Below are 16,514 nucleotides of genomic sequence, written 5' to 3' on the forward strand. Positions count from 1 at the left end.
TATCACATGATTGAGTATAATGACACACCAAAAATATCTGCATTTCATGTAGTTGCACCTGCATTACCACATATTAGTATTTCATATATACATATAGATATTACAATTACATCACATCCTGCACACAACACATGTTAGCACATTTTACATTTTCATCATCTATATTTCATACATTCACATTTGCATCATGCATAACATATTAAAAACATAAAAGAACAAAAATATTGCATTGTATCATGTACATATTTGCATCCATATCATAAGTATCATATAGAAACATGCATCACATAGAAGCATAACATAGGTAGACATGCATATAGCTACCGCAAAGATGAATCATCTCATATATATATCAAAATCGTAAGTGTCATGATACAATGATGTCAAAATCATATGGCTACAATCACCTGAAGGTGTCATCATACAAAATGGTACAAAACTGATACATAGGGAGCCCTCTAAGGCTATGATGAACTCCCTCACTCAGAGCCAGTTGGCCTCAATGGAGTTTGAGCCCTGGAAGGATCCACCCCAAGATCATCTCTCCTGTCCCCTCTATCTGGTGGTGGTGGAGGACCCATAACCCCACCGCTAGATGCCTGTCTCCTATCTCTCCCTCTAGTGGTCGTCGCAGTCCGCGATGGTCTATGAAATCTCCTAGCCCGTTGCTCTGGTGGAACCATTCCATAGTATAGGTCTCTCCAGTAGCCTATCTCCTCCCTGGCCCGTAGAACATAGGTGTGTCCAGCTCCTGTGTCCTTTGCTGCCTACCTCCCTTCCCTCAGTGTTGTCTTAGCCTCTATATAGCGCTGAATAACCTAATCCCTCTCTCGCTCTATATCCCTTAGCTGTCTCCTGAGCCTAGTTGTCTCCCTCTCCAAATCTTGGATCTTATCTGCCTGCCCCTGACAGATCTCCCTCAAAGCTAGTCACTCATCCTCCTCCTCTCCCCCCTCACCTTGTCCCTGTCCTTGTACCTATCTGGGAACCTGTGCTGCTGGCACCTGTAAAGGCAATCCACCTCTTCCCCTCACTATGTGAGCCTGCCGAGCCTGTCTCTCCTCTCCACCTCCTCGGAGCCACTCTCTTCTCTACTATTGCGCCCCACCTCCTCCATCGGCCTCTACCTCCACCATCTCCATCATCATCTTCGTCACCTCCATCGTCTCCATGTATCGGCTCCCTTGGATCCGTCAGCCATGGACAAGGATGCTCTACCCAATATGCAGTGTACTCTGCATCCATGTCGACATCCTCTATATCCGCCCACATATCCCAAGGCAAGGGAATCATCTCTACTAGCTATGTCACTACCTAATCATAAGACAATAATGGACCCAATTGCATATGATCTCTCACTGTCCGTGCATACATCCCTGACCCCTGTGGCATCCGCTGTATCCTGCCAAACTGCCTGCCCACTCTATCTACCAACTCCTGCTTAAAAACATATGGAGTCCATCCGATCAGATACCTACTCCTGAATACATATGACAACTCCACTGTGCCATCCTCCCACTCCTCACAGTCCCGATACAACCTCCATACCACACTGTCTATCTCGTTAATCACCTGACGCCAGTACTCTAGTCTTCCAATCTATGGCTGCGACGTAATCATATCATATAAATGTACATAGCTATGCCCATGTCCTTTGCCTCTGAAGTGGATCGATCATGTAACTAACAGATGCTCATATGCCCATATCTGTAGTAATGTCACCCCGCATCCCAATCCTGCTGACCCATGATACACAAACTGATGCATCTATAATACAGGTGTTCCAGTAGACATGGTCCCCATACAAACTTGGTGCACTTTGTCACCAATGTCTCCAGTGTACTCCCCCATCTCACAGCCAACCCTCATGTCGCTCTATCAGGATAGATGAATCCACTGATCACTCCTGCCAACACTACTAGTAATGCTAATCCTATCTATGTCATGGTATCCCAAGCCACGTGTCTAGCCCTCATCTCGAGTCCTGGATCCTGAAAAACTTATCTCAGTGCATCTCTGTCTCCATCTCGATCATAAGGAACTAACTCCCCATTGATCGGTATCCGCATTATCCTATATACATCCTCTAAGGTGACTGTCATCTTACCCATCGACAAATGAAAAGTACAAGTCTATGAGTGCCATCTCTTAGCTAGCACAGTTAACAATCCCATGTTCGCTCAAAACTCAGGCACATACAGAATATGTCACAGGCCCATAGCCTCAACTGCTGCTCTCTCCTCAAGTGTCAGCTCTGGTCATAAGCTCTGAGTCGAAGGGAATCTCTTTGGTGACTCCAACATCGGTAGGTTCTCCTGCAGTCAAGCAAATCAACTGTGTCAATCCTAGTAGCATTCCCTGTTCATCACAAAGTGCTGCTCTTTTCAACACTCCCTGTTCATCACAAAGTGTTGCTTTCTATTCTAGTGGTACTCCCTATTCATCACAAAGTACTGCTCTCTATCCTAGTAGCATTCCCTGTTCATCACAAAGTGCTTCTCTTTATAGTACTCCTTGTTCATCACAAAGTACTACATTTTAACACTCCTTGTTCATCACAAAGTGTTGCTTTCTATCCTAGTAGCATTTCCTATTCATCACAAAGTGCTGCTTTGATCCTATCCTAGGGCCTCTTCTTGAGTGTATCCTCCTGAGTAGTTTCCTAATTGGCAACGTATGTTCTATCACAAAATTCTCAATCCTAGCCCTATCTGCTATTCTAGTCTTCCCTAGAGATTGTGCTTGAGTGTATCCTCTCAGTATGTTATCCAATTGACAACATGTTCATCACAGAACTACCGAATTGTCCTTGAAGACGCAAACACACTTACATACTGCAAAAACGTGCCTGCTCTGCAGAGGCGCACTTGAATCACACAGATGCGCCCTTGCTCTGTACAAATGCATCCGAATCACACAAACGCACCCCTGCTCTACATAGATGCACCTATCCTGCATAAACGTGCCTGCAAGACATAGACACGCTCGCATTGAACACATGCGTTGTTGCATTCATAGACGTGCCTCGCACAAACACAGACGCGCCTGACACCAACACAGACGTGCCTTAGCATTTTTTTCCCCCTTTCTTGACATACCTAAAGCGCATTTATTACCTACCTAACATGCATTTATGACAACATTTAATGCGACCAAAGTACAAAGAGGTTTTGCAGCTCACCGGCTCTCCTGCATCTGCTGGCCTCTGAAATCGGTGAACGTGATCGAATCTATGCACTTAAGCCATCGTTGCTGATTGTTGATTGCTCTCTACTCTCTCTACACTCTGATCTCTTGGATTAGTGGATGACTGAGGTTTTTTTCCCCTCGTAGTTTATTTTATAGACTACCGTAGCCCTAACCCTAGCCCTAGCTAGTCCATCTGGTCAGTCCATTCTACCATTTCTTTCTTATTGAGAGATTGTCTACGATCTTTTCAAATTTTCATCCAATCTCTCAAGGGGGCCTTTCATTCCCATCTTGGGGCAACTTTGTATCAATTCATCTTATCTTATTTGAAACAACGCGACAAGCTGCATTGTCTCAAAGAGGGGCAAAATGTAGACACCTAAAATTGTCCTGTCTAATTAAATAAATATTTTATTTATTTAATTATTTTACGCCTAATTCTTCTATTAATTAAATAAATATTTATTTATTTAATTAATTCATTTATCGTCTTCTATCTTTATTTCTCATTTAAATAAATATATTTATTTATTTAAATTATCTTTTTCTTAAATTAAATAAATATCTTATTTATTTAAAATATCCCACTTCCTCTATTAATTAAATAAATCTCTATTTATTTAATTAATTCATTAGCCTTTTCCACCTATGACACATGTCATTCATCTCTTAACTCATCCACTACCTACCCTCTCATTGTTTTCTTATTTTCTCTACCTACCCTCTAATCATAGCCGACCATTTATCTTTTACACCTCTCAATCTTATCCCTCCATTTCTTATAGTGTCTTCTATATAAGGAGATGCTTCTTTCATTATCAACCCTCGACTACTCTAGCATTCAAACTTTCATATGCGATCAAGTCTACTTGCAACCACATTTCCGTTCTTTGTTGAGCTCATGTGCACACATAAAATCTGAGAGCAAATATATCAAGCAAGATCAATGGAGATAGGAAGAATGGAGATCCAAACCCTATTGGACATGTGATGGTATAATCTTTGTGATTTCATTTGATTTGCATTGTCTTCGGTAATCTTCATATGTTATGGTGGATCTTTGTTGTTGTTAGGCTAGGGTTTTGTGGTTGAATCCATTTAGTCTTTCAATATTGTTGTTTCCATTTTCACCATATACAAGACCATCAATGAGCCAAATCAACCAAAACATTAAAAGGAGGATGAACCTTTAATAGATCCAACCTAAATTCGAATTCTATTAGGAAGAGGGTTGAATGCCGATTGAGGTCCTATTTCCCCTTTTGTTTGAGTTGAAATTGTGTAATTCTGAGTTAGGTTTGGAACTTGTGAATACGAAGTCTATTGGAATGAAATGATGAAAACATAGTGCTACATAAATCAAATAGAGCCACAAGATAGGATCTGAGATACATAAGAGGAGCATAGTCCACACCTAAAAATTTGGGAAAAATTGTTGGGACCAACGTGGAGAGCTCTAGTCCCTTTCTAGTGCCCTGGTCCCTTTGTAGCGCCTTGGTCTTGAGACAGTTTCAGAAAATCTGTAAAAGGTAGTTCTCCTTGTCTTGGTCTCCTCTGTCCTTTCTAGCCCTATATGGTCCTCGAATCTGTGACTTACACAACAAAAGAAAGAGAAAATTATGTTGTGGATGGCTATATAGGGATTTGCCTTAGTCAAAATCCTTGTTTTAGTGGTTTCCACCTCCACAAATAGCCGAAAAATGTATTGAAAATGTATGTGCAAGAATCTTCTATGTATACAAGATCCTAAATGAACAACAAAGTAGATCTAGAGTTCTACCCTACGCTTTGGAGAGAAAACCCTAAATGATTGTAAATGTAAATGCAAATTCTTCAAATCATAAATGAACTAGAGACCTAAAGCATGAATGTAAATCTGAAAATGAAGCTCATGCAAAGACATGAAATTAACATGAAACCATAGCAAACCCTAAGGGGGAGGTACAAGCCAATCATCAATCGATGATCTATTATTCTTCAATGTCTTCAAATCTCCTAAAGGGTGTCATCAATCGATGATCTATTATTTTTCAATGTCTTCAAATCTCCTAAAGGGTGTTGAAAATACTTGATGTAGACTTGGTGAATGTTTGATTTTCTATTGTAGACTTCATAAAACCTGCACTTTCACTTTTCATAAGAATCTCTTTCAATTGCTAGATCTTAGATCTTGAAATGAGGAAAGAAGGGGTTTAGGTAGGAGACCCTAACTTTGTTTTGATTCATAGGTCGACTTAGAAATGGAATTTTTCAACAATCTCTTGGATTTGAATATTAAAATACCACCTAAACATGCTCCCAAAATTCAGGGAGAAAAAGTCAGGACCATGTTGGTACCAACATGGTTCGAACACACGGTTTGAACAATTTTTCGCCAAATTTTTCGGGAAGCAAGATATTTTTATTTTAAAGAAAACTCCAGGAGTTTGTGGAAATTTGTGACTTTTTGATATGTGAAATCGGGCCTTGAAGGTTGAAATAAGAAATAATTAGGGTATTTGATGAAATGATTAATTGGGAGAATAAAATAAAAAAGGGGCACACTTGAGGTAAAGGGTCAAATTTTATGATGTGTAGAGTGATAAGAGAAGACCTTAGATTAAATTAAATTAATTAATTAAATACTTAAAGAGAATTTGAAATGAAAAATGCAAACACACTAAGGCAAGTGCTAACCTAAGGATGGAATTGTATCGCCCAATTAAGGGTGGACAATTTACGATGCTAGATTTAGGCCCCACTTTAGCGGTCATATGACACTACATGCATATGCAAGCTAAAGTACGAAAAATTAAACATTTTATGAAAAATGATATATTCATAAGGTGTTAGATGAAGCCCCTAGTGGTATCTGTAGTACACTATTAGGAACCACACCCTACAAAACCACATGTTAGATAAAATCACAAAATCATCTATATGCTTACTAAGGAAGTGATGAAATTCGAGGGTACCTATATGCCCCCCTATTTCAGCTTTCTCATTTAGTGAGGTGAAACAAGGTATCATGTTTACCATAGAGAATTGTGAAAAGAGGTGACAAAAAGTGCTCACAATGAAGCTTGATACAAGATCGAAGCGTATCATGGAATATTTGGTAAGAAAGAGAACTGAACCCAATTCCAACACAACCAAGAGTATGAGGATTGGAGATCTCTAACACAAGATGAAAGATTAAGCGAAAAAGAGATGAAAAATTAATGGTTTAGAAAATAATTACCTTTTAAAATCGTGAAAAAGTAGGAAGAGATCATTATGCAAAAGACATCCACCTTTAAGAGTAGAAGGGAATCTTTGATAAAGATATTATCTTGAAAAAGAGAAGGAAAATAAGAACACACACCTTCTCCAATATATAGGAAAAGAGGATTATTAGCAAATGATTGCACACTTTCACTAAGGAGAGATTGTTTATGAAAGATGCATCATTTCACAGAGAATAGGTCCTAAATAAGGAATACCCAAATTCTATGCAAGAGATGACATAAAATAAAAAATGCAACTCCACAAAGGAAAGGTGAATTGTCGGAGAAAGAATAGAAGATTGAAATATCACCTTTTCCCCCCAAGCATAGAGACAAGGACATTAAATATAGATCGTTTATAAAAACACTCTTCTAAGAGAAGGAAAGAGATCCTCATCAGGGATACACTGACAGACTTATAAAGCACTGAGAGTTGGGGGGGGGGGGGGGTTGAATCAGTGACAACAAAAAAAATACCACTTTAAGCACTGACCAATAGATATACTTAATAAGTTTACTCAACACAATTCATGCAATCCAAAATGATATTAAAGCATCCACAATAAGTAAAACATTCACCATAACACACGTGTTTATACATAGAAAACCCAAATGGGAAAAACCACGGTGAGATGTGACTCACAAGTTAACTATCTGTAGTAATAGGTAATTGATCGGTTAAGGTCTACAAAAGTGCTCTACTAGGAGTGAGTCTTGTTAAAGATCCCAAAGCTCTGTTAGGAGCTATACCTTGTTAAAGGTAGTACCCTATTAGGAGTAACCTCAGTAGAGGATTTTAGAATCCAAACTAATGGATCACCTTGTTAAAGGATTTGTACAATGAAGCTTGTTAGAGCTTACCTAGTTAGGGTATTTGATTGTTGTAGTGATTAGAAAACAACAGGTGGTGTGATCTAAAAGTAGTACAACTTGCTTGAATAGATCCTCTTCTGCACACTCAAAACTGCATCACCAACATATTCTGTAATGCCTTCAACAACTTAACACTTCTATCTCGCATCATATCATCTCATAAGAAATAGTTCATCATAATGTCATTATATAGACATTTAGATTTCATGTTGGCTTAGGAATCATATCATAATTTCCTAGGTGCAGTGTATCTAGACAATCTAACATAACTCATCACAAATTACCACCAAAATTGTCTGTTAGGGGTAGCTCACCACGACCGGTGATAACTCATCACACAATCAATGAATACCAATTGGAACACCGATACCGGTTAGAGTTAACCACTTCAACATGTAAACCAATTGTCCTCCATTTGCTTCTTTGATGGTCTTCGCTAAATCTTCAAGTTGGTGTCAAGTCATTCCTCAATATACCAATTGTCTTCATGTACCGGTTGACACTCTCTAAACCATCATAAACTAAACATCCAGTTGCAATACAAGTAACTTTTAGAAGTAATACTGGTAGACAATGTGAACATATGTGTGTGTGTACACGTTCCATCAATGATAACACATGAAGTCATTCATTACAATCATCATCAAGCCAAAAATCTCTCCCTTTGGCATTGATGGCAACACTTAGAAAATTTTACTTTACAACTAAGTGTGCTTAAAAAAAAATGTACAAACATAATTCAACTCCCCCCAAAAAATACATACAAAATTTTCACAACACATACATATTTCTACTCCCCCTTTGACAACAATACCAAATTGAAAAGTAAAATACATACACACATATATATAGCAAAATTTGCATCAAAAGTTTACATATACAAAAACTTAAAAGTCTGTATTAAGGAGTGTCCAGTTCAATTTTCAAGAAAATATTACTGAAAGTAAGCTTCATTTGAGAAAAATCATTTTCCCATGTTTTCAGTAAAGTTTCAGTAATCTCTATTGTAGTCATGACCTATGTAGAAAATTCTTCCATTGCATCAATTGTACTCATCTCTGGAGTAGCTAAAACCGCTTCTGTATTCTTATAAGCTCGTTGCAAGATGTCCACCTTTGATCTCAATAAGCTCTTTAACTCTTTCAGGGATTGGAGTCTCTTTGGCTTTTCAAAATCATATGAATCTAATTGAGTTTGCAAATTATCAATAAATTTTCCAAAAGCTAAGACTGAATCCTATAAAGGTATGTAGGCATTACATATCTTTTCCAGTTCCAGTTCTATCTCTATCCGCTTCTTAATTAAATCAACATAGAAAAAAATGAAACATTAGATGTGTAGGCTAGAATTTTGTCTCCTGTTTCAATAGCTTTTCTCAAAAGATCTTTGTTTAGGGATAAAGCAATTTTCCCTGTATCAATATCTTTCATTATTTGTTCTCCTCTTTTCTTCCTGTATTTTTTTCAGCCATAGTCTGAGCTGTTTCCTCAAGGGACTTGAGTTGGTCCAAAGCATTAGCAACCAATTGGCCAAGCTTATCAATAGGAGTTGACAAATTCCCTATAGTAGTCTCTGGTAGAAGAGTTGACAAAATCTCAACAACAGTTTGGATGGTTTCAGCTTCCTTCCTCTGTTCCTTAAGCCTCTTCTTCTGTGCTCTAGATTGCATCACAGTTGCAATCTCCAATAATTTTGATGGACTCATATTGTCAACATCTATAGGCCCTTTCATGCCAAATGAGTCATCATCATTATCATTCTGCTGCTTGACTAATGGATTTTCTAGTTTCTGCAAATTTCTCCTTCTCATTTTTCTCTTCCTCTTGTTCTTTCTCCTTTTCTTGTTCCGAGGATTTCTCCACAACTCTTTCTGCAGGTTTCTCCTTGGTAGCTTGTGAAACCGGTGGGAGTTGTGATTTCACTGGTTGATCTTTTACCGGTGGCAGTGGAATATCCACACTTGGTTGAGTTACCGATATATCCACTGCATTAACCTGTACAACAGTAATAACCAGTGGTTGCTTATCTAGTTCAATAATATTCCTAGATAGATCAATAGTATCCCGTATTTCATCAACAAAGATCACCAGTTGGGAAGTAGTGTCATCCTTTTTATTGATAGGATAGACAATATCAGCTTGCACTATTTCTTCCTCATCCATCTCTGGTCATACTTCAGGCTCTATTTTCTCATCATTATAAGAATTTGAATAGTTATGCATCTATTGAACATTTTGAGCTATCTGATGAGTTTCAACTTCAACAGATTGAGTTTTCCCATTTAATAAATTCAATCTTCTTGCCTTAGAAATAAACTATCATTTGTAATTATCAAGTAAGGCAACTAATTCATCTCTAGATAGTTTAGGAAAATATTGAATAAATACATTATCAATAATTTCTTGATCTTTGTCAACAACAATTTGCCACTTATTTTCAGGAAGTACAAAGAATAAAAAATATCATCTTTAAGGTCCCGAGGTAATCGATTGTACTGACATAAATATTTGATTACCTTTTGAACAATTTGTTCCTTTTGGTCTTCATCAAATGAATCAAAACATTTTTTGACATTATCAAATCTATTCCTCCCTAATGTTTTCAATGTCTTCTCAAAATTAGTCATAGGCTTGTAAGATAAGACATTGATAGGAATGCTTGCCTTTGGCACTTCTTCTACTAGTTTAGCTACTTTACCAGTTGCTTTCATTTTCTTGGGTTCCTCTTTTGTGTCAGTATCATCAAATTCTGATTGAAGAGTCAGTTGACAGCTTCTCTTCTTCGTTGCAGTCTGCTTTGTAGAATTTACTTTGGGTACCTGTTTCTTTTTGATTTGGACACTTCATGTCACTCTTGTATTAGTAGGTACAAAAGGTGTTGAAGGTGCTTTCTCAACCTTCTTCTTCTTCTTCTTCTTTCCTTTAACATTACTAGGTTGAGCACTATTGGTTTCAACTTTAACAGTTTGCTCCTCAACAATATCCAATCTTTTCTTCTTCTTTTCCACTAGAGATGCCAACAGGTTATTGGCATAACCAATCAATAAGTAATAATTGACTTCATAGCTCATGTCTTCCATTTCATCTTCTCTTGGTTCAATAGATTCCATCAGACAGAAATCAGTGGTGACTGTGAAAATGATGTCCTTAGCAAATTTTTTCACCACATCCTCAAGTAGCCTTACCCTCATACTCATTTTCTTTTGAAATTCATTGAAATACTTGTTCATTGCAACAGAGAAAGTGTTCTTAACAACCTTAATTCTATTCTTGATTTGAGCAGTTACCGGTAGGTCTTTAGACCATTCAATATCACTAATTCCCGGTAGGAAATTATGAAAGTAAAAGAATAAGCCAATCAATAACTGACCAAATTTGAACTTCTGACTGCTGTCCTTTTTAATTGACTATAGATTCAACATCAATTGACTCCTTATGGCTTGACATAGGTCATAATCTACATTCTCAGCAATCATTTTATAGGTTGTATTCACTGCTGCAGATGGTACACTGTTCATTCTACTGGAATAGAATATCCTGTAGCCTATAACCATAGTAGCCAATTTAACTTCTGGGTCCTTAATGTTATTAATAGAAAATGCACACCCATCAGAGATAGATGAGGTTAAAGTCTCTTTAGAAATTTGCCTCAGCTTGGGAACTTCATCGATTGACCAAAAACCAGTCACAACATGGATAGCTTCCTTGGCTATAGTGTGTGTCCTTTCCAGATAAATGTTTTTTCCATTAACACAACTAAGAATGATTTTTATGTGTTCCTCTTCAAAATCCTCAAGAAAATAAGCTGCATTGTGAAAACCCTTCTCATAAACCCTAATATACTCGGGTTGAATCTTTCCGCTCTTATCGCAAAGGGATTTCAATTGAGAATAAATTGATAGTGATCCTAAATCTTCAATTTTACAATCAATATAATAAATCACCTTTTACAATAACACCATTAGAAACTTGAGACAAAGCATTGTAAGATACTATTTGTTCTGATTCCTCAACCTCCATAGGTTTTGATGTGATCATTAGCCTCTCTACTTGCTTAGATGATGAAGCCATTCAGATAAAATTGATTCGAAAAGGGATTTACAAAGAAATACCTTAATTCTCGCATGTAACCTTGGTTACCAATTGGTTATTCAGATGCACACCAATTCCACCTTCACTAATCTTCAAATAAGCTTCAATCATGCAAATCACGACATAAATTCATCTAAGACTAGCTAGCAAATTTCTTTTTCGCTCTGCAAGTTCTCAAGAATTCTCTTTCAAATGCATTTAGGGTAAAAATAACATAGTAAAACTCACTTTTATCCTTTTTACCTACTGCATTAATTGCTCGACCACTAGGGTTACAAACCCTAATACGTCGCTTGACGATACATTCAATATTAACAGGTATAAAACTGGTTGATAAACTTTCAAAAAACTGATTGACAAAGATATCAAGATTTCACACATAATAACTCAAAAAGCAAGCTTTCTTACCACTCATCTTTCAAGGGGTCCAAAAGTAGATTTACCGCTATGCTCCCCTTAGCCCTGTTGAAAGGATCAATTCACCGGTGTAGGATTCTCCACACTGGGTGAAGGATTAGGTTCTTCTGCAGATATATCATCACTCTTCTTTTTCTAGATTCAGTTCATCTCTTCTCTGGTTTCCTCAATATTTACCTTCTTCTTACCTTTCTGATCTACAAAATGATTAACTGATTTGTTCTTCCGGGTTCTACAGAATTTCACCATGTGTCCCGGTTTATGACAATGATAACAGGCCATTCCAGATGATCTCCAAGGTCTTGCATTGCCTCTTCCAGTTCTCCTTTTGTAATTCATAGCCACATGACCATAATTGTTACAAATGGTGCAAATAACATTAGTTACCTTTTCCATCTCAAATGGACTAAACCAGTTGACATAAGATTTTTGCCAGTTCATGTTACCCCGGTTGTCATAGGTTCTCCTCCAGTTACCATTAGGTTTTGGATTAATGCGAGGTACTAAATTATTTGCTTCATATCTACATTCAACTAATCTATGTCCATACATGTTGCATGTAAAACAATGACCTTCAAATCTCTTAGATACATACCTAGTATTTGCATTGTAGCCTGTATTCCCATTGGGTCTGTTTCTACACACATTTGTAGTATGTCCAGGTTTATGACAGACAAAGCAAATAGGTTTAAAAACTCTCTTACCGGTAGGCTTGTTAGCCTTAGGAGCAATTTTGTCCTTGTGAATGTTGCTCTTTGATCCGGAAGACTCTCCTTTCTCAGATCTATTAAAGCCTAGTCCAGATGTATCACCTTTCATCCTCTGTGATTGGACCTTCTCATCTAGCATAGAAGAACTTTTATTGAACTTTTCCAGCTTTCCATTAGCCTCAGTGAGTTCTCTTGTAAGATATTCATTGTGTTTTGTAAGAGTCTCTCTTAGGGATGATGCCATTTCAAGATCTAGCTGCAAATCCTCTTTTTCTTCTTTCTCTGCATGCCAATGTTCATCCAGGGTTTCATTCTCTTGTTTGATCTTAGCAATCTCATGATCTCTTTCTTTGACAAGGTCTTCAGCTACCCTCCTAACTTCCAATTCTTGACTCATGCAGATAGTTAGGCCTTATAACTCTCTTCTCATATTTAGCTTTTCATCATTCAGTTTTCCAACTTCCTCAGCTAATGCATCAATGTTAGCTTCATCTGAATAACTATAATCAGATATTTCCAATAGTTGTTCAGCCAACTTTCTCCTTTTGACTTGTGAAGTTTTAAATCTGATCCTTAGGGTTTCAAGCTCTTCCTTGGTAGCTTCAAGCACTATAGCAATCTCAAAGTAGCTCATATCCCCCATGGTGGCTTTAGGGTTTCCTTCCAAGCGATTGAGCCTTAAAGAAGTTAGGCTCTGATAATAATTGATAGACTTCTAAAGAACTAAGACCGGGGGGGGGGGTGAATCAGTGACAACAAAAATAATACTACTTTAAGCACTCACCAATAGATATACTTAATAAGTTTACTTAACACTATGCATGCAATCCAAAATGATATTAAATCTACCACAATAAGTAAAACATCCACCATAACACAAGTGTTTGTACGTGGAAAACCCAAATGGAAAAAACCATGGTGATATGGGACTCACAAGTTAACTATCTATAGTAATAGGCAACTGATCGGTTAAGGTCTACAAAAGTGCTTTGCTATGAGTGAATCCCATTAAAGATCTGATAGGAGCTATACCCTATTAGGAGTAACCTCAGTAGATGATTTTAGAATCCAAACTAATAGATCACCTTTTTAAAGGATTTGTACAATGAAGCTTGTTAGAGCTTACTCGGTTAGGGGATTTGACTGTTGTAGTGATTAGAAAACAACAGGTGGTGTGATCTAAAAGTAGCACAACTTGCTTGAATAGATCATCTTTTGCACACTCAAAACTGCATCACCAATATATTCTGTAATGCCTTCAACAACTTAACACTTCTATCTCGCATCATATCATCTCATAAGAAATAGTTCATCATAATGTCATTATATAGACATTTAGATTTCATGTTGGCTTAGAAATCATATCACAATTTCTTAGGTGCAGTGTATCTAGACAATCTAACATAACTCATCACAAATTATTGCCAAAATTGTCGGTTAGGGGTAACTCATCACAACCGGTGATAACTCATCACATAATCAATGAATACCGATTGGAACACCGATACCGGTTAGAGTTAACCACTTCAACATGTAAACTGATTGTCCTCCATTTGCTTCTTTGATGGTCTCCGCTGAATCTTCAAGTTGGTGTCAAGTCATTCTTGCATATACCAGTTGTCTTCATGTACTGGTTGACACTCTCTAAACCATCATAAAATAAACATCCAATACTAATTGCAATACAAGTAACTTTTAGAAGTAATACTAGTAGACAATGTGAACATATGTGTGTGTGTACATGTTCCATCAATGACAACACATGAACTCATCCATAACAATCATCATCAAACCAACATACACATGTTCACAACATAGAAGGATTCCTTATAAAAGATACCACTCAATGAAGAAAATAATTTGATGAATAATTAAAGACTTTCAACACCAAGGAAGAGGTCCCAATTAAGGATATGCACTTAAGATTCATGCAGGAGCACCTCTTCAACAAGAAAATCATGGCTCTGAGGATGAAGACTAGGATCATAGTGGTTTTCTTAGTGTCTTGTGTTTATGCATGTTTCATGTGTTCAATAAAGACTTCACCATGTAAACCCATGTCACTAATTAGGCAATTTGATAAGCCAATTGGGACAATGTGGTCAATAGGGGTAGTAGAATGTTTGGTTTTGTGTTTGATAGGTTTTTTAGAATGTTTGGTTGATCCAAGTGTGTGGATCCCAATCTTAGTGAGTTTGACAACGTTTTTTTGCTAAAATGCAACTTTTCAAAATGCAGTTGATGTAAGCCTCTCAACATCTCCAAACTCTTCCAAATTTAGTTGGAAACCATTGGGGAGGTCTATAATTCTTGTGGACATGATTCCCAAGAGGGGTGATGTCGTGATTTGAAGTTGGAAGCAATAAGACACAAACAAGATTGAGTTTTCCTAGAAATTCTGAGTTTGCAGAAGTTGTACAATCTTGTACGAAGTGAATTGAGTGACACCATTAATGGAGTAGAGGGAGAAATGAACTATATTTTATTTGGTTGTGGTATGAGGGTTTGATTATTTCTAGGTAGTGAGAACCCTCCATTTTTCTGACTGTAACCCGAAAAGTAAGGGTTTGGCTAGGGTTTTAGCCAAAAATGGCCATATCTTGCACTCTAATCAACTAGAAGTTTCTTCCTTTGGTGGAGTGCAAGATTGGCCTATTTATTTTAGGATTTTCATGGGTTTTTTTAGGCGAGACTTGGTTGTGAGGAGAAAGAAGAAAAACTAGGTAGGCATCTCTATGTGACTACCTTAAGCAAATTTAGGACAGTCATCATAAAATCTGATAACAGTGGATTCCAGGCATGCAACCATGGAATTAGAGGTTATTCACCATTCACCACATGATAATAAATTTAGTTTTTCAGTTGGGGTACCGGTAATGGGGGTTTCTTTGTAAATTAGGCCTAATCACCCTAATTAGGTCTCTAGGCTTCTAAGGGGTTCAGATCCTTAGGTTGCAGATCTGGCCAACGCATTTTGGGGATGAGTGTAATTACCAAAAGGGTATCTAAAATGGTGAGTATTTTTTTAGAGTATATGGAATATTTTGGAGTTAAGGTCAATTCTCTCGCTAAATAGGGCTACTAGCCTAGGGGGTAGATTTCCAAAGGAGGTATAAGGATTTGAAGACAAAACCATAAACCAATACTTAGAATAGTCCTTAGTAGTCATGAATGGACCAATTATAAATCACCTAAGAGTGGGAGTCATGGGTGAGGCATGTTAGAGAAGTTGAAGCCATTTACTCATCTTGAGTAGGTGTTAGGCTTGAGTAGTGGAGAGTAGTTCAAAATCATAAGATGTGGAGTCCTTCCTTGTAGGGTCATTTTTTTCATTTGAAGTGTCAGACCCTAACCTTTTGGACTTGTCCTTAGGTGTAAGGAGGCCTCTGCATCAAAGATCTTCATTAAGGATACTTGTCCCAATATGAGAGAGGGAATCCCTAATAGGAATATACACCTCTACAATCAATGAGATCCTTATAGAAGACACTACTTCACAAAGGGGAAAATGTTTAACCACAGGAAGGAGAGATGTTTTAAACCACTCTTTCCCCCACACATAGAGACAAGAGATAGGACAAAAATAGGCTATTATGTTGCTTCCAAAGTATGATTGCATGTGAAATTGTACCATCATGAATGACAATGAGCCCCCAGTAAGTGAGCTACTAATGTCACATAATGATGAGAAATATAATAGCCACTAATTTTATTTGAAGATATGAGAAATTGGATGAAGAATTTGAATATGACATGTTAAATGCTCTACCATCTAAGAGATTAAAACCATGTAAAACAGGATAAATATTGAGAAGTCTTGATCAAGAGAGTAGTTTGTAGGAGAAGAATAAGACACTAAGTGATGTCCCTCCTGCTCACAAGAAACCTTGGGAGAAGGATAGGTATAATTCATTAGGGCCTTATTTCTAGAAGAGAGGATATTAGAATGAATAGAAGATAAAACCTCATAGGTGGGATTGGAAATCTCT

General features: G+C 37.3%; 1 protein-coding gene across 1 annotated transcript in view; it reads right to left on the minus strand.

Annotated features, from left to right (window-relative positions):
* Nucleotides 1–9,061: 9,061 nt before the first annotated feature.
* LOC131860249 (uncharacterized) overlaps nucleotides 9,062–16,514 on the minus strand; it is a 70,702-nt gene continuing 63,249 nt past the window's right edge. The window contains exon 3 of the mRNA XM_059214632.1: nucleotides 9,062–9,301. Coding sequence (XP_059070615.1) covers nucleotides 9,062–9,301 — 240 coding nt within the window. The remainder of the gene's footprint in view (nucleotides 9,302–16,514) is intronic.

The sequence above is a fragment of the Cryptomeria japonica genome, chromosome 11 (genome assembly GCF_030272615.1).
Source record: "Cryptomeria japonica chromosome 11, Sugi_1.0, whole genome shotgun sequence".
Classification (NCBI taxonomy): Eukaryota; Viridiplantae; Streptophyta; class Pinopsida; order Cupressales; family Cupressaceae; genus Cryptomeria; species Cryptomeria japonica.